Raw genomic sequence first — 19,834 nt, 5'->3', positions numbered from 1 at the left:
TTCCTTTAAAGACTATGAAAACCTTTGAAATGCAAACTTTTTTTTTTATTTTTAATAAAAATTATGTGTGTGTTGTGTATCACTTTGTAAATACTGTTTATTACAAATTCTTTTTACTTTTTCAGATATAGCTGCTCTGTATTCTCTATGCAGAGCAGATGTATCCTTCACTATTCTCTGAATCCGACAGTCCCGCGGACCTGACGTGTTTAGTCTACAACAAGAAGCGCCACAATCAAAGAAGCACACACCCAATGCAAATATTACACAGTGAAAAACTTTTATTAATCCAAAAATAGCACACAAGCTAAAAACATACAAACATGAGCCCATGTCAAATAAAGAGGGCAAAACTACAGCCACAATTTAGGTCTCAAATAGGATAAAATATGGTAAGAATAGGAAAACAGGTGGGAGTGGGAACAATGTAGCAAAAAATTATGAAATCTACATGACCCGGAAAGGCTGAAGTATGGAGGTTAACCCCACGTGTATCGCTGCCTCTCAGTGCAGCTTCCTCAGGGGTAGACCTCCATACTTCAGCCTTTCCGGGTCATGTATATTTTTTGCTACATTGTTCCCACTCCACTTTGTGATTTTGTACATTTTCTTACTATGCCCTTTTCTATGTGTTCACCTCCAGCTCTATCTACAGCAGCATTGCTTTGCAGCGGTGCTTCATTACATCTTTTAGCTTTTTTTGGCATAGCTCAGTTCAGGGTTGTTCTATTTCACATCAATATTTGGAGTAGTGGTTTACAATATTGATCCGTTTTTCTATTCTTACCATATTTGCATATTTTTTTTTATCCTGTTTGAGACATATTGTGGCTGTAGTTTTGCCCTCTTTATTCGACATGGGCTCATGTTTGTATGTTTTTAATTGTTTAAAAGTTTTTCACTATATGGAATATTTGCTTTGGGTGTGCGCTTGTTTGATTGTGGCGCTTCTTGTTGTAGACTAAACACGTCAAGTCCCCGGGACTGACTGATTCAGCAAATAGGGAAGGATACATCTGCTCTGCATAGAGAATACAGAGCAGCTATATCTGAAAAAGTAAAAAGAATTTGTAATAAGTATTTATAAAGTTACACACAACCCACTGATACACCTTTTTATTAAAAATGTTTACCTTTCACAGGTTTACATAGCCTTTAAGATATATCATACTAGCTGGTATTAGATCTGTGTGACCTTTAGTTGCCAATAGTCCAGTCCCTAAAGACCTGACTCCTATTGTGACATCCAGTGCCACAAATATGGACTTTGGTCACCAGTCTTATCATCAGGTACTCCGACTCGAATACTCAACCCAGGACGTGGGAGAAGGGGCATTAATGAACAATGGTGTGAGATTGGAATAAACACTGACAACTTATTTGAGATGGATAGAACATTTTTTATTTTACCAAATCCTCATACATGCAGAGTAAAACCTGGACATTTTAACAGTATTAAGCTTCATTCAGTAATGTAGCCGCACTTCAACGTCCGTATTCGGCCCAACTGCGGTTTTAATGACCCGAACTAGCAGCGTCATAGGGATCGATCGACAAGCACAAAAAAAGGTGATTTGCTGCTAAAATCATCATAAAGCTTAGTTCACATCATGTTTTGCGGCGTTTGTTTAGCGCATGGAGTACCGTAGTCTACTACACTATTCAAAACCTGAAAAAATAAAGTATAACATCATGACCGAGGCCAAAAGGGCGGTCTTTTGGCCTCCGTCAGGCAAATAAAGCCCTTTTGACACTTTTAGCATTTGCATTGGGAGGTTTCCTGGCATAGACGCTAAACATACATTACCATTGTAATGTGCAATGTCTTCAGCCAGTAGTTTGCGTAAAGGAAAATGGATTTGTAGTTTTCCGTTCAGCCTCATGGTGGCACTGTTGCTTCTCTATATATGCAGGTCAGGCTGCCATTAATCCGTCCTTGTACTCTGCAGTTTTTGCCATGCTGTTAAAGTAGGTTAAACATGATGGTCCCTGTGTATGGAGTCAGTTGTTTACCAGATCACTGCTTGCTGTCTTCATAGAAGGTAGGGATAAAGGTGATTTAAAGTTCAATGTCCTCCTATAGGTGTTGGATTCCCACCAAAAAATTGAGGAATTGTTCTCATGTAGACTTTGCTGACGATTTAGCCTTGGCCTCTAGTTCTGCCCAAGGGTCCTCCACCATGGATGGACTGTAGTAGTTACTGATATCCTTGTGATTTCCTCTTTTGTTTTTGAAATGTGCCTGTAAGAAGAGAGGAGCAGGTTTAGAAAGTTGCACATGGGTTGGGTCAGTGAATGAGAAAATATCAGCGTGCACCCCTAGCGATCTGCTCTAATCTCTTTTTGGAAGCAGGTGTTAATTTCCTTTGCAGCGCCACTGCAGGAGAAATGAGGTATTACATAGTTTACATTAAAATCAATAGGCTGTCCATGTAATTCATGGACGTGTTAAGTCCTCCAGAGGGAGCGATGCTTTCTCTGTCTAGCTGATGGAAGAGAATTATGAATGGGAGACAACACCCCCGTTAACGCAGAATTCCCTAATTGAGTTTCCTAAAAATGTTTGTCTTAAACAAGACAACCCTTTTAAAGTGTAGGTTCACTCTTGGTCAACCTTGACCTATACTTTAGGGCTACTGCATTAAAGGCAATTTCTCAGTTTGTATTGGAACATAAAAGGGAGGGTGAAAACATTTTTTTGAAGGGCTGCAAGGAATCAACCCTCCTGGGTAACCACAGCTTCCTGGTGTCTAGAATTTACATCGCCCCCACATTTTGGCTTAAGACTTGGTGTGAAAACTCAGAAGCCAGACATTAAAGCCTTAAAGGGGCTCTGTGAGATTGAAAAAAAAAAAACATGCCTTTATTCTTCCAGAAACAGCACCGCTCTACAGGCTATGTCTGGTATTGCAACTCAACTCTATTCAAGTGCCATGGGCAAAAGTTTCAAGTTTGTTTCAAGAAGGAATTAGCCATGCGTGTTTTTTTTTTTGTTTTGTTTTTTTAAATCTCATATACAATTCTCGATCATGACAAAGGAGACTCTATCTTTGTTTTCTGCATTTCACTAATGGAGCCATAATCAACTTTACATACTCGGTTTAGACCTGGCCAATATTGAACTCTTACCTGTGTTTTCCTCTCGGTGTATGCAGAGCCATGCACTGGACTCTGTGTATGAAAAGGTGAAAATTGGAGGGTTCTTGGGGTGGAGCCCCAGCTCCTGTGGTAATTATATGCTGGATCCCATCGGTTAGGAGACCACTGTTGCTGGGATCCCCAGTATCCATTTGGATGAGAATATGAGTTGTAATGTTGAGGGCTCCAGTTGCACTGAGTGGCCGATCGGTTTCTGTTGTTCCAGTTCTGATGGGGTGAGCTCCAGGTTTTTGGTGATATGTTTCTCTGCGATGGGGTGAGGTATGGTGGCGTTCCACCTTCTCTAATTCCAGTGACTTGGGGAGACTTCCAGTGTTGTGGCATAGTTTACCTCTGCCTGCAATAAGCAAAAACAATGCCAGATTTATTAGAAATTTTCATGATCTAGAACTCACCCCCCCCCCCCAAAAAAAACCACCAAGCCATTTAAAAGATGCTGACGTGGCATGATGGGAGTTGTAGTTTTTCAATACCTGAGCCACATTTTAGGGACTACTGCACTAAGGGCTTATGTACATGGCTATATTCATTCTCCGTGCCTGACCGGTATACTTAGAGCCAAGGACAGGATCCAATCCTCATACATGTTACTATTGTATTGTTCATTATTGTCAGAGAGAAGTAAATTTGAGGTAATCTCTTGTAGCCGCCACCTAGCGGAAGCCCCTTGAGGACAAAGTTATACAGCTCCTAATACAGTCTTCAGGAACACCCCCCTAGTGATATGACATTCACTCATAAAGTGTCTGCCAGGTTTCCATTTTTTTTTTACTGGATAGACTATGGGAACAAAGCAATGGAAACCATACCAAGAAGAAAGAACGTAAGTGTGACCAGAGCCCAAGGCTCCATTCAGACGTTAAAGAGGCTCTGTCACCAGATTATAAGTGCCCCGTCTCCTACATAATCTGATCGGCGCTGTAATGTAGAGAACAGCAGTGGTTTTTATTTTGAAAAACGATCATTTTTGAGCAAGTTATGAGCAATTTTAGATTTAGTTTCTTAATACCCAACTGGGCGTGTTTTTACTTTTGACCAAGTGGGCGTTGTAAAGAAGTGTATGACGCTGACCAATCAGTTTGTGTATAGGTTCAGATAGCACCAGATACGTGGAAGGGTGAGGTTTTGCACGGATAGGGGCCCAACCCAAACATAAATATAAAAGAGTATCCGGCACACCAATTTTGAAACAAAGGTATTTTTTTATTTTGTTTTTAATGCCAGTGGCAGAGTGCGACGTTTCGGTCTAGGTGACCTTCATCAGGCACTGAGCCGTGCTGGGAAACTGAATAGACGAGCGCTAGTGGTGCTGATAATTGGTGTGCCGGATACTCTTTTATATTTAGTGACCAATCAGTGTCCTACACTTCTCATTGTTCCAGCCCAGCTTCTTTCACTGCACAATCTCACTGGGCTGTGGATCATGCTGGGCTGGAACAATGAGAAGTGTATGACACTGATTGGTCACTGATTGGTCAGCGTCATACACTCCTTTACAACACCCACTTGGTCAAAAGTAAAAACACGCCCAGTTGGGCATTAAGAAACTAAATCTAAAATTGTTCATAACTTGCTCAAAAATGATCGTTTTTCAAAATAAAAACCACTGCTGTTATCTACATTACAGCGCCGATCAGAATAGGTAGGAGAGAGGACACTTATAATCTGATGACAGAGCCTCTTTAAGGTGCCATCAAAACCGCATCTAAAAAAGTTGTTTTTGCCACAACCTCATCGAAAAAAAACACCACGTTGCTGTAAAGACTCATGTGGTTTTCACCACACCTCAACTGCAATGTCTGAATGCACCCTAAGGCCATGGCTACACTGAGACTTTTATTTTTTTATTTAGTTTTTTAGCGTTAGTGATTGATTTTAACTGTTGAGCTACAGCTGCAGTCCAAAGGAATACATTGAGTTTCATGCAATCTTGTGGACTGCAGCTGTCACTCAATAGTTGAAATCAACCATCAACACTACAAAAAGTCTGTGCAGACCTAGTCTTAGGCCTTATTCACACGAGCGTATTTCACGTCCGTGTTACGCGCGTTAAAACAACGGACCTATGTAATTCAATGGGGCCATTCAGACATTGTGTTTTTCACGCAGCGTGCATCCGCTGTGTGACACTTACTGCATGTCCTATCTTTTCACGAGCCCTTCACACGGTCCGTTAAAACAGCGGCCATGTAAACCGTCCCATAGAAATAAATGCAGCCGTGTGATGGCTGTTAAACCCCCCCCCCCCAAAAAAAACGACCGTCACGTGGACTATTAATACATTCCTCTGAATAAGACCCAACCCAACACACCATGCAGCAGAATTTAAGGAGCTATAGACAACTTCATACAGATAAGCCCCTAGTGGAGGAAGCTGCTTCCAGGATGTTAACAAATCTTACCCAAGGATCGGCGCACCCATAGTAAAGAAATGGGGGACCATAGGCTAATTCTAAGTATCGACAAAATCCTTACTCTCTGGCTTTAAAGACTTATATAAACAGGAGATGTGCTTGAATTGTAACATCTGACATATATATTCTTGCAGTATCTTGTGTGTGTATATGTGTGTATATATATATATATATATATATATATATATATATATACACACCATACTGATGCTACAAACTGTGACCTATCCATCTATCCATCTATCCATCTATCCATCTATCCATCTATCCATCTATCCATCTATCCATCTATCCATCTATCCATCTATCCATCTATCCATCTATCCATCTATCCATCTATCCATCTATCCATCTATCCATCTATCCATCTATCCATCTATCCATCTATCCATCTATCCATCTATCCATCTATCCATCTATCCATCTATCCATCTATCCATCTATCCATCTATCCATCCATCTATCCATCCATCTATCCATCCATCCAATCATCGCATAATACAGTGCAGTTATAAGTATCCACTTACCTTGAGTTGCTGCTGTTCTCTTCACAAGTATCCAGGGTATAACTGTTTCTGCCCTGCTCTGTGTCCAGTATTTATGTCTATCCTGGAGGAGACTCTTTTCTGTCTATTGTCATGTAAAGTAATGCACACTAGGACTTTCTGAGATTTGGGGACACACCTTGACCAGTGAAACTGTCACTTGTAAAGCCAACTATAAACAGAACCATTGTTATTTGGTACAACCAAGTGATCACTGTGTCTGCTACCAATATGATTGAACCAAATAAACTTTTTTTTTTATTTTTTGAAAAAATTATTAGAAATTTAATTGTAAGTATATAATTTTTTGTAATTTCCCTATGAAGATTAATAAGCCCTGGTCATTGATAATATGGGACAATAATTTGTTTTTATGTATAAAAATCTTTCTTGCCGGACAATTTCTAGTATATTTCTTACATTGTGGAGTTGTCTGTTGCTAGCAGATGTCATGATCACCGCATGGTTGGATTCCTATACAAAATGTAGTCTCTTTTTTTTTTTTCCATTAATCTACAATCTGAATTTTTTTTTTTGCCATGGAATACAAATATAAAAAAATAGTGCAAGTTAACATTTTCATTCCCATAAATAAGACATTTTCTTGTTAAGGGTTAATTCATAAACACGTTGCAGTTGAGCTGCGGTTGCCTTTTTAACTTCAACCACATTGAAAAATTCATGCAGTTTTTGGTTGCATTTTTTTTTATGTGGTTCTAACTGTAATGAGTGATGGGCCCTAAAGAGGTTGTTTTATCAAGATCAACCCCTTTTTACATTGAACCTTTTTAAGGTTCAGCTTCAGTAATATCTGACAATCCGCTGTTATTTCGGAGAGACACTGCAACCAGCCATGCATTACCCCTGCAGCGGCCCCTATTTATTACCTATTCACAGGATAGGAGATAAATGTATGATCGCTGCGGGTCTGACCACTAAGACCCGCACAGATCACGAGACCGAGAGTCCCGTGTCCTCCATTTGAACGGAGCGGCGGTCATGCGTGCGCACTACACCAACATTCATTCTTTATGGGACTGACCGATAGCTGGGCACTGTACTCGGCTATTTCCATTAGTCCTATAAAGAATGAATGGAGCGGTAGTGTGCACGTGTGACCGCCACGCCGTTCAAATGGAGGACACGGGACCCCCGTGATCGATTTGGTCAGACCGGGGTTGATCATACATTTATCACCTAACCCCTGGATAGGTGATAAATGTTTTTAATGGGACAACCCCTTTTAAAAGGCAACCATTCAAATAAATGTCCGAACATGTAATTCATAAGGCGGTTTCACACAGGACGATTATCGGGCAGACGAGCATTCATATAACGCTCATTGCAGATATTTGCCCTGTGTAAACAGGGCAGCGATCAGCAGATGAAGGAGCAAACGCTCGATCATCTGCTGGTCGTATCGTTTTAAAAAACTGAAATATTATCGTTGCTGGCAGCACATCTCTAAACAGGGAGACGCGCTGCCGACATAACGTATGGGGACGAGCGATCGGAGTAAGGACCGCTCGTCCCCATCCATAGCTCCCTGTGACTGGAGCAAACGAGCGCCGATCAACGATGTCTCATTGATCGGCGCTCACTGCACAGGCCAATTATCGGCCGGTGTAAAAGGGCCTTTAGACGCGCTGTGACCTAAGTGCCCCCCTTGGCCTCTACTTGACGTTCATATTCTCTAATAGGGCGTATAGAAAGGGTTGCCTTCATGAAACGACCACTTTTACCTCTAATAATGTACTGATCATGCTATCAATGCCTGGCCAATGAAACTGATTTGGTTGGTCCAGAACTATTGTTTTGTCACCATAGATGCAGTAATCTCCGCTATTATCACTGCTTATTAGTCAGATAGTGAAATAATCCAGGTGTCTCTGAACGTCGTTACGTTGCATTCTTGCTGTTGTGTGGTTTGCCACCACAGCGGATACAGCAAAGGTTCCTACAATGTCTAGAGCCGTGATCTCCAGTCTATGATTTTCCAATTGTTGCAAAACTACAACTTACAACATCCCCCATGCTGTCAGTGCATGCTGGGTGTAGTTGTTATTGTTCCTTATTGTTTTTCTTTCTGCATTGAATTTAATAGGGAAAAAAGTGGCAGGAAAACTGCATTAAAAAAAACCCATCACTGATTGCAATAACACAATAAAACACACAAACACCTATGTACAAAAGTTTCATTCTTCTGTCAATTCTACCTCCTGGGAAGAAAAATTCATGCATTGTTAATGAGGTATTAACATAAATGCTGCCACGCCGTACCAAACAGAAAACGGAGGTCACTCCCAGAACTTGTGTATTCAGAGTGCCCTCACCTATTGATATTCTACAGTATCCTACAAATGCAATTAGACTGGAACGTTATCATTTTTTTTTTATTTTTTTTTTACAAATGCTTTTATAAGATCTTGTAAAATCCAGAAAAAAAATCTATGCTCTTGTATTATGAATCATGTCAGAAAAATAACATGTATACCTTTTACATAATGAAATTTCCAAGTAGCTCTTTCATTCATTCTCTCTAAGGTGTTCTGTTTTTTTTTGTTTTTTTTTTAAATGCAGCTTAAAGGGGTTGTCTACTTTTTTAAATCTTTATATTTTTTTTATTTATAGAAGAGTCCTGAGAAGAAAGCTGATTATAGGGTGTCCTGCAGTAATCTGAAGAGAAACTCGGCAGCAAGTGTTTAATTTCCCTGCAGTGACACCCCAGGAAAAATGAAGCATTACATGATGCTTATTAGAAGCAATGGACTGTTCATGTAATGTCCTCCAAAGAGAAATTGATGGAGGTCTCAAAATTACCTAATAAAGTTTTTGACAATGGGTTTTCTAAAGTAGACAACCCATGCAATGGATAGTAAATTGAAAATCATGACATTTTATTAATACATCTTTGCTTTGTTTATGTTCACACGGCTTTAATTCCAGGCATATTTTGGAGCGTAAAATACTCGTATTACGCTCCAAAATACACTTGAAATACGCCTGCAAACTGTTACCAATTGATTTCAAATAGAAATACACTGTTTTTCATGTGAGGCGTATTTTTTCACTGCTGAATTGAAACAAAAGCCTTGTAAAAAAAAGTGGTCACTTTTTTTAAGCGTTTTACAAGCTGATTTTTCATTGACATTACAACTACATCGAAAATACGCCTCAAAAATTCTTGCAAAAATAAAAAACGCTTTGATATTCGGCCCCAAAAAGCCTTTCTCTTAAAATCAGACTTGTAATTTTCTACCTCAAACATATGTCATGTGAACGTAGCCGTTCTCTACTTCTGATCTCCTGGGGCTTTTCTCACGTCGGTGTTGCCATTTAGAGCCTCCGTCGCAGATGCCTTTAGATTTGACGGGAAGAATATTAATGCATACAGCGCCGGTGATATCTGTTGTACAATGGAGTCTGTGCTGTGCTTTTAGTTACAAATTAAAACAATGACACAGATGTGAACAGAGCCTGACACCTGTGACTAGGTCAGTATAACAGATTAAAGGTTTTTTCCTAATTTGGACATTTATGGCATATCCACAGGATAAATGTCGAATAGATGCGGGTCCCACCACTGGGACCCGCACCTATCTCTAGAGTGGGGCCCCCTTAAACCCTGTACTACCTTGCTGGGCTCCCGCTGCCTCCCGGCCGCTTCCTGGTTAGGTGGGCAGGAGTTCTGGAAACATCCGAACTCGCTGAGCTATTCTGTTTCTTTAACTAACATAAAAGTGAATGGGAGTTATAAAAACCACCCAGCACAGCGCACTACGGTGTTTCCATAGCTCCCTAGTTCTGGAAACCGCGTAGCTCGCCGTGCCCGAACTGGATATGCCATAAATGTCCAGTATGGGAAAAACCCTTTAACTCCTGTGCATGGACTTCCTGTCATGTGAACTTAAGGAGGTCACATGACAGGAAGTCCATGCTTGTGGTCACTACAATGGCGGCCCCCGGAGCAAGCAACATTTTGGATTGCAGCAGCAGTGAGATCAGAAAGACAAAACTAAAACTAGATGTTTTTAAGCTTCATTATTTTCAATTTACAATCTATAGCGCTGCAGTACTGAACCCCTTTAATACTTCTGTTAAAAAGCGGGACGATAAATCTTTGTACATGTGAAATCCACCAAACGTTTATTTATGCACAGTCAATTTCGTCTATAGTGATTGATATTTTTTATTATTCATAGTTAAATCTTTATCTTTACCCCTTAATGCACCTTGACATAAATGCACGTCATGCCTTACCTAGAGGCTCCGTAATGTACATTTACGCCATGATGATCGCACGGGTACAGCTACTATGTCAACAACGGGAGCCTCTAATCCAGGCCGTTTAACCCCTTAATGCCATAGTCAATCGTGACCAGGGCATCTAAGCAGCTTGACAAGAGGGAGGGGGCTCCCTCTGTCAGCCCATTGGTGTAGCCCATTCATTGGTGTAGCCCATTTACACACAAGTTGGTCCAGTAAAGGAGATCACTTGTTTCAGGTTGCTGCAGGGCAGATATCAGATCCAATCATTCTGACTGTTCACAGGAACGTGGTCCAACATCCACACTCGGATTATAGTGAAACCTGCTATGTGTAGACTCCATCTCTTGAATTGTGCAAATAGATAATGGAGATGTCACATTGCTGGTCCCTATGGAGTGACAGATTCATCTAAAGTTTATGTTAAAGGATTTATTTCACAATGTATTTCTGTTTGTTTATCCCCATAGAATTTATTGTAATGTGACGGTGCATGCGTGGCCAACTTTCTGCTGTAAAAAGGGGACCAAGCACCCCACTTCTCTGGATTGTGGGGGAACTCAGCAGTTGACCCTACTCCCCCCACTGATCAGACTTTTCTAGCACAACAAATTGCTATGCCGTAAATGGTAATTGTGGGAAAACAATGTTATGTTACCACTGTCATAAGACTTTAGATACATGCAACAATAGATTCTTAAAGGAACACTAAATTAAAAAAAAGGAACAAGAAATAAAAATTCCAGCAGTTCTCCCTACATCTCCTCCATTGCTTTTATCCAATTTTGCATCCAATTGCTTATAATACTGACAGCTAGATTAATAAATCTTCTCTGTGTCCCAGCAGAGCAGCCGCCCCCCCCCCCCCTCCTCCTCCCAATCCTGTGTCTGGCTGTAAGGCCCCATTTATATAAACCTCTTTTCTGTCTACTGTGTACGCCAGGAAAGTTCCCAATGTACACGCTAAACATGTCCATAGGGTTCCATTACCTGATAGAGGTCAAAGGAGTGTCCTTTTGGACTCTTGGGATGGACTAACCTTTTTTTTTTTTTCTTTGAATGGAAGTTATGGAATAGCCTAGTAGTCCATGCTATTCCATCTTGCGGGATCACGAAAAATAAAATCTACTGCGCGGTACATTAGTTCACATTATGTTAAATGGCCTACTTTTGCTGTATACGCCGGGAATAGTTCACGATGTATACATTAAATGTAGGCTTTGATGGATGCTCTTACAGTGGCATCCGTCACCATAGACTGTAGCGGTATCCATTAAACACATACCATTATAGGGTGACGGATGCCACTATAAGACATCTGTTTAACGTATCCCATAGACTATAATGGCAGCTGTTTAAAGTATACATAATTAAAACTTGAAAAAGCCCATGACCTAAATGTTAAACGTATGCCTGTGACATAAGTCACCCATAGGCTCCCATGTTTTGCGAGGTTTACGGGATTCTGTCTACTACGCTATTGCATACTTAAAAAAAAGTATACCAGTCCAGCGGAGGCCAAAAGGACACTCTTATGGCATCTGTCAGGCTAACAGAACCCTATGTGCATGTTTAGCATGTACGCTGGGAGCTTTCCTGACATACACGCTAATTGTAGTTTAATAATGAGATGTGAAGGGGGCCTGGCATCCATCACAGTCTTTGTATACTTTGGGAACTTTTCCTAGTATATACACCAAATGTAGTGAAAAAAACCCATTATGTAAATGGAGCCTAAGGCAACTGGCTGCAGCAGGAGCTTCCTGTCCCGTCTGCAGTAAGACACATAGATTGTCTAGTACATCCCCCCTTTTCCCTTTTCATTGCCATGTGCTAGCTATAAAAGAAACAGATCAGTACGAAACTAACCTATGTTCTCTGCAGGAATGCTACAAGACTATTTGTTTCAAAGACATGCAAAAATCCAGACAGACAGTGTGGATAAGTTTATCTCCTGTTAACTTTTATAATTTATTTCTAGGTTTAGTGTTGCTTTAAGGTCAGTAACGTCTCAGGAGTGTCCTTTTCACAGGACTACAAGCGGCTTGCAGTACCACCAAGCTATTCACCCACTATTCTAACGACTATTAAGCATTTTCTAGTTTATGTTTATAGAAGTATAATTTTTTTTTTTTACATATCGCGATATATACTGTAGTGTTTCAATAGTTTCTATGTCACTGATACAAACATTAGGGATCCAATATATGAAGGAGACATGAAAATATACAAAGCCAGTTATAACTACCTAATACTGCCATACAGCCTGTACTGTCACTTGAGGTATGCAACAATTGGCATACAATTTTAGCTATGACCACAAGGAGGCACTAGAGTCCAATAGTTTGCTTTTCTAATTGTACTAAAATTTGCAAAGGGTAGCAATGATTTTTAAAATGGTTGGGGCTGAAATAGGAAAGAGCATTTTATATAAGGGAATGAACTTGCCATTACTAAAGGATAATTTGCACAGGCACATATTGTTGATCAAAGTGATGAACAAAAAGACAGAATTAAACATGATATTTAAATAGGGTTTTTTCAAGGACTTTGATATTGATGGCTAACAAAAGCAACTCCTGGCATCCCCACGATCAGCTGAGAGAAGGGGCCGCAGCAACTAGTCAGCGCCGCAACCCCTTCATTGTTTACCAGACGTAGTGCCGTACATTCTTTATTTCTTTTTCTTGCATAAGCTCTTTAGGTTTTTATCAAATTGACAAGACGAGTCAAAGAGACTGTAAAAAAGAAAAACTGCCGTAAATATGAACATTAAGACAATTGGATACTTAGGTAGATGATGCATTCGCCATATAAAGCCCAACGTATAAAGCAAAGGAAAAACATAAAACATATTAACGTGAGGATTAGTAACTATCTTGCATTGTTTAGGTGGGAAATAGACTAAAGACTTAATGCAGGAAGGCTGGAGAAGAGTAGAGAAAGAAGAAACATGAGAAGAAAGGGGAAAAAAAAGGGGGAGAGCTGTATATTTGGTAGTGGCCGTGCCTGGTACTGCAGCTGTCTGTAGCACAGTCCTATTCAAGTGAATGGGACTGAGCTGCAATACCAGGTACAGCCACAACCAAATGTACGCTGATCAGTGGGGGTTGCCAGTAGTCGAACCCCCACTGATCTGATAATAATGGCCTATCTTAAGGATAGGTCATCAATAGCAAAGTCCTGGAAAACTCCTTTAAGTTGATATTTGGGGAACCCAACAGGGTATTTTGTGGTATGTTTTATAAAATATCCCTTGGACATCTGATCAGTAAGTGTCTGTGAACATTTTTTCTTATCTCACGTAGTCTTTAATGGAGAGTGACACGGCTTGTGCTTCCACTTCTCTGGGAAGTATCGTGACCACGCATCACTACATAAGCCATAAAAGCTTGTTTTAGGTAACTCTGTTATATTGTTTGGAGTTTTATCAGAATTGCCTCCATTAACATGGGGAGTCTGCTGATAATATACATACAGGGCAGTGAAGAATTTCAGATTCCCTCTACTGTAATCTGCAGACTATGAGCTGCTTCCTGCAGATACGACAACTGGCCGTCGTCAGATAACCTTCACGGTTGATGGCTCTTGCATGATCTAACAATGGTCTTTATGTGTATTGGTCACCAGATAATTAGTTTTTTTGGGGGTTACTTTAAATTGTTTCACCCAGAGTTTACACGCAGTGATTTTCGTCACTAGCTATTCTTGCTGCATGTCAGTGACTCGCAGATCTGATATACAAGAACCAAAGCCATCACTATGGTCTTGTTAACAGCTGTCGCTGGCCCTCCTTCTGCGCTCAGGCTGGTCTTATTGGCCCCTCCAATGGTCACCTATGTGCGTCAATTTATTATTTTTGCTTTTCCCTAGCTGCTACCAGAGTGAAGACTCCACTATCTCCAGCATACCTGTCTTCTGGTTTTCTTTACACTCTCCGTGTATGATCCTTGGACTTTTCTGACCTCACCTACGTCTTTAGTTCCTGTGCTTTGTGTCTTGTCTTCTCGATCCTGACTGTGCTGTGTTTTTCCCCCCAACAACTATATTCAGTTAACATGCTAAGAGGTTATAATTAATGAGTCGGTAGTATAAGGGTATGTGCACACACACTAATTACGGCCGTAATTGACGGACGTATTTCGGCCGCAAGTCCCGGACCGAACACAGTGCAAGGAGCCGGGCTCCTAGCATCATACTTATGTACGACGCTAGGAGTCCCTGCCTTGCTGCAGGACAACTGTCCCGTAGTATAATCATGTTTACAGTACGGGACAGTTGTCCTGCAGCGAGGCAGGGACTCCTAGCATCGTACATAAGTATGATGCTAGGAGCCCGGCTCCTTGCACTGTGTTCGGTCCGGGACTTGCGATCGAAATACGTCCGTCAATTACGGACGTAATTAGTGTGTGTGCACATACCCTAAAGTGAACTGGAACTGACAACCCCTGTGGGATCAAGAATTAATCCCCCCACCCTTGAGCCAACATTGGCTCTAATTGACCAGGGACTTTTGTTTTGTTACCTGCAGTTGTGTGCATTGACTTCATGTAGTGTATGAAATATACACATTATAAAAGTGAGGTGTTCCTTTTTATAATTTAAAATAGCTCCATTTACAGTTATGACATTATTTGTCAGTCGATGTATATTTTTCTGTTTGAGAGCTTCAAGAGTTAAATGATAAAATGATGGCTATCTGCAGCCACCACTAGAGGGAGCTCACTGTATACTCTTATTATTGAATTCAACGTATAAGTCCTGTGCAGTAAGCTCCCTCTAGTGGTGGCTGCAGGCAGCCAGAGTTTTATCACTTAACTTTGAGGGGATGTGAAGCTATGTGTAAGAAAAAACAGAACTGTGACTGGTATAAAAATATACAATATGGAGCTGTTTATTTTAAAAAGCCCAAATAATAATAATCAGTGTTCAAGGGTGCAAAAGGGAAAGGCAGATGTGATCTCTCTTCCTATCTTTGTCCCAATTCAACAGTTATTGGAGTATTCTTTCTTTTAGTACTACTAGTATGTCTGTTTAATCTGTCTCCTTTTTCTCCCTTTCAAAAATAGCCAGCGCCGTTAGCGAGTAGCTGCCAAGGATGGGAAATAAATTCAAGAACATATGGCTGACATGGCACATAGGTGGGTTTGATGCAACATTCAACTGTTAATTTGTGCTGACAAGTCCACTTTAAATAGGTCAGAAATTTTCCAGTGAAATTAATGGTTGGCTGCTTTGCCTACCAGACGAACAGGTGTAATTATAGTTTTATGTTCTTTAATTTGTTTTATTAATTAGTGGATCTGATCCTGTAAAATAATAAAGGTGAACATTCAGAGAGCGCACATGCTTATATTAAATGTTCATACACGACTTGAGTATACAATGATCTCAGGTTTGAATGGAATATGTCTTAACCGGTTGAGGACCACCCACTGTGTGTATATATATATCATGGGTTCCTGAGCGATTGGGCAGCTGAATGTCGGATGCCCAGTATGTCGGAGGCTGCTAGAGACCCCGGAGAGAAAAAAGAAGTGGTGTAAACCGCTTTTGTCTTCCCTGTACTCATGGACACAGCTCTCAATAAGGAATAGAGGCAGTAGTAGGAAGCTGCTGGGTCTAACTAGACCCAGCACAGCCCTTACCATGTCAATAATCACTATAACAGGGCTGATTTCCCCAGTTACATTGCAAAAGTATAGTGTAAAAAAAATAAAATGAAATAATAATGTCCCCAAATGTCTTTTCTGACCTTAGAGGGACAGGCCATAATAAAAAAAATAGACGTAAAATAAACATAAATAAATTAAATATAAATTACACATACCCCCCCCCCCCCCCAATAAAAACGCTTCCTTCCGCCAATCATTGTTGTAACACTAGCCCTGACCCAGTTGCCCTAAATAGACTTGTAATATATCAAAGTTTACAGTAGACAATGACTATCACAAGTAAAAAGTCTATTTTAGGGAAACACTATATTATTTCCAGAAAAACGAGCTAAAAATTAAAAAAGCATATTTTTTTACTATTTGTTTTTAACTATAAGCCTAAAAATTCTAAAAAAGGAAAAATGATGTGTATAAAAATGATAAGAAAAGAAACCTGCATTGATGACAGAAAAAAATATTGCAAAAATCACGTCGCTAGTCCAAAAAATAAAAAAAAGCTTTAGCCTTTTAACTATTGCATGCTAAAAATGACTAAAGTGCACCTACCATTATGACTATGCTCCAACTCCTCTAGCCCGTCAATGCTTTGAAAAAAGTTCCAGATGACGACTGCTTTCCTGAAAAAGTGATGGCTGCCACCAGGTTTTGTGTAAGATCTTGATCTGTAATTTAGATAAAGTATATTTTTGTGTTGACTTTACATCGATCACCCAAACAGCACACAAAACCAAACGTACAAATTTCGGTGGAAAATACTTTTAATGCTTCAGAATGTCCCAGTTCCATCTTTCCAAGACATTCACAGTATGGCCTCATGCACACGAACGTGCTTTTCCGGCCGCAACTCCCCCGAAAATCCACAGGAGAATTGCGGCCCCATTCATTCCTATGGGGCCATGCACACAACCGTGGTTTTCACGGTCCCTGCATGGCCCAGGAGCCCGCACCGCAGAAAGAATGGGCAAGTCTTATTACGGCCGTGTTCTGCGGTCCGGGCTCATTGAAAATAATGGCCGCGGCCATGTGCACGGCCCGCAATTTGCAGGCGGCTCGCGGCTGTCACTCCGTGGCCGGCCGACCCGGAAATCACGGCCGTGCACATGGCTACCGTCGTGTGCATCAGGCCTATCACAAGCAGTGTGCGGCTGGGAAAATACCCACTTGGATAACAATTCCAGCCTCTAGCAATGAACGGCCTTCTTCAGTTTTTTAACTTGTATCCAAGCATCAGGTCCACATATTGCTACAAGTTCACAATGAATTTCAATTGGCACAGTGCCTTTAACCCATAAAAAATCAAATTACAGATCGGACCTTCTTCCATCCAATCACGCAACGTAACTCCCATTGCTAAACTGGCTGTATCAACAACACTGCTATTACTCTTAGTCTACAGATGTTTCTACCATCTAGCAACAAAATATGAAATTGCCCGATATCCTTTATATTCAGCTACAAGAAACACATTAATAGGAAGAAACTAGGGGACATTTTTTATGGCTTTTTGTGTGATGTATAATAGAAAATATATTTATATTTTAGAATTACCGGACATGGAAGCGGAGACATTTTCTTGCCAAATTTGTCTACCTTTTTATTACATAGGAACATATGATTGGTGCCGACTAGAGTTGTTTTAACAATGATCATCAAATTTTAGTATAATTACTTGTTGTTCTCATTATTGATACTATTCTTATTCTAGGGTTGCTACAACTGACCATACATTTTCCCCTGCTGTGTCTGTAATGCATGGACTGGCCAGATCTACCCAATTAGGAGCCACTCTTCTCTATCAGCTCTCCATAGAGGGGGTCTTGAGTGGGAGAAAATTGTTAAGAATGAATATAGGATTAATACACTATACATGTGTTTTTTAGGATATGACCAATTACAGGGCAGATTACATAAGCAGTGAGCAGCTGCATACCGACATGCCATAAAGTAAGCTGCTTGTGCTGCTACAGAATGTGGAGAAAGGGGGACCCAGTGCAGGTGGTCTCAGCCACACATTGACCCATGGGTAATCTTGGGCCCCATGGGTTTCTTGGTCCCACCAGTGGAAATGTTTCTGACGTCAATCCTCCTCCTTTACAGGATATGTTCATTTTTATTTGCAGGTTGTCTTCTGCTTTACCATTGGGGTCCATTGTTGTGCCAGAGCCTAGTCCTACTGGAGGATCCTCTATTACCCCGCTAGGCCAGTCAGACCCTGGGTGCTGTGATAGTTGAACCTACACCAAAATGCCCCATTTTGATATTTGCTATTGGGTCCCCACTCCACTTTATATAGTTCCCCTAGTCATGTGTCTATGTTCAGTGGGATTGTTGGGGTACGAGATGTTGTCAGGGAAGCATTGCGTAAGACTGAAGACAATAGAACTTCTACACTGTGATGATATTCATTTAATTACTGTAAGTTTCTTCTATGACTGGAGACAACATGGTATCCTGATCATTCCCTGGTGCCATGCTGTTTCTTTGATAGCCAGTCTATGCCCCCTTGGCATGGATTAGGTTCTTGGTATGGGGTTGAGGTTAGATATCATTCTAATGGCAGGACGCAGCTGACGAGATGTAATAATTCCAGACTGCAGCCGTGGGGCGTGGGCACTAGGGCAGATTGGCACAAACCTTTTCTGGCACACACATCTCTCCCTTCGTCTTTTTTTTTTTTTTTTTTTTTTTTTAAGCACAGCTGAGCCAGGAAAAGGGAGGGGGTGGCACGTTTTCACCTGCCTTTTAATTGGATGTATTTTTAATTAATGGGGCTCTAGAGACCAACATGAGACCAATTTTATCCCTGAATAGGGGCTGGGGAGGAATTGGGAGAGGTACGAGGATTGGACCACTGGGTGCGCTTAAACACAAGCTCTGTCATCAATCACATGGCACTTTCACTGTTTGCCAGTGTGAGTGGGACATGCAGCAGACAGTTGATGTCCTAGAAGGGCACAGTGTCCCGCAGTTCTGTGTGCCAGGCTCCACGTGCTGCTGCTGCCCTGAGACCCTCCAAATATCTCCATTTGCTCACATTGTGCCCCAATCCACCCGGAGCTGAACAAGAAAAGTTCTAACTTTGCAAATGAAGAACCAACTATGGCCCAAGTCGTGTCCACAGCTGAAGTTTAATATTCTGCAACCCCTAGGAGAAGACACCTTGTCTGTTTCAGGTTCCCCTCAGTAATGCAGAGAAAGACCATTCATTTTCTTATATATATATATTTTATATATATAGATATCTCATCATGTGCACACAAAATCGATACCCACATTAAGGATGCAGCAAATATAAATGGGTAGTGAGTGTTGACATGTACATACAGTAGCACAGCTGGTCTGGTGCCCTCTCCTTTTGCATCATTGCCTCTCTCTGCCTTCTGGTGGCAGAAGCTGCAGGGTCCGCTGGGGGTAGATTGCAGGCAGAAGATCCCACTGGCACCATAAGCTGGCAGAAGGGCAGCTGCCTGTGAAGGAAAGGGGGGGGGGGGGATTGAGCAGAAGGAACCCTCCTCTCTTCCTGGGGTCAGGTGTGAGTTGGTGTATGTAGGGCAGTCATGAATATTTAGTGTTTAACTCCCCCTTGTCAGTGGTGGTAGCGTTTGGGCAGGTTGACGGACTGAGGTATGCAGGTGACCTGTGGGTTGGGATGTGCCAGACAGTGGGTGAGGATTTAGGAAGCAGTAGTATATGGGCAGTGCCAGGACAACAGATGGTCCATATGTATCAGACACAGAGGTCTCTAGCTTGGTGTTTCCAGATAATTGACGCCCGA

At 41.2% G+C, this 19,834-nt stretch overlaps 1 protein-coding gene across 1 annotated transcript; it reads right to left on the bottom strand.

The window, feature by feature from the left end:
- Window positions 1–1,414: 1,414 nt before the first annotated feature.
- On the bottom strand, window positions 1,415–19,514 carry LOC142665808 (gastrula-specific protein 17-like). Its single transcript, XM_075845584.1, has 4 exons — window positions 19,384–19,514; window positions 16,606–16,721; window positions 3,130–3,496; window positions 1,415–2,242 (listed from the first exon to the last, which is right to left on the bottom strand). The coding sequence occupies exons 3-4, from the start codon at window positions 3,481–3,483 to the stop codon at window positions 2,120–2,122; spliced, it is 477 nt and encodes a 158-aa protein (XP_075701699.1). The 5' UTR covers window positions 3,484–3,496; window positions 16,606–16,721; window positions 19,384–19,514; the 3' UTR covers window positions 1,415–2,119.
- Window positions 19,515–19,834: the final 320 nt, after the last annotated feature.

This window comes from Rhinoderma darwinii, chromosome 13 (assembly GCF_050947455.1).
Source record: "Rhinoderma darwinii isolate aRhiDar2 chromosome 13, aRhiDar2.hap1, whole genome shotgun sequence".
Lineage (NCBI taxonomy): Eukaryota > Metazoa > Chordata > Amphibia > Anura > Rhinodermatidae > Rhinoderma > Rhinoderma darwinii.
Note: the sequence above shows the minus strand (reverse complement) of the source record. Positions and strands in the feature narration are given on the sequence as shown.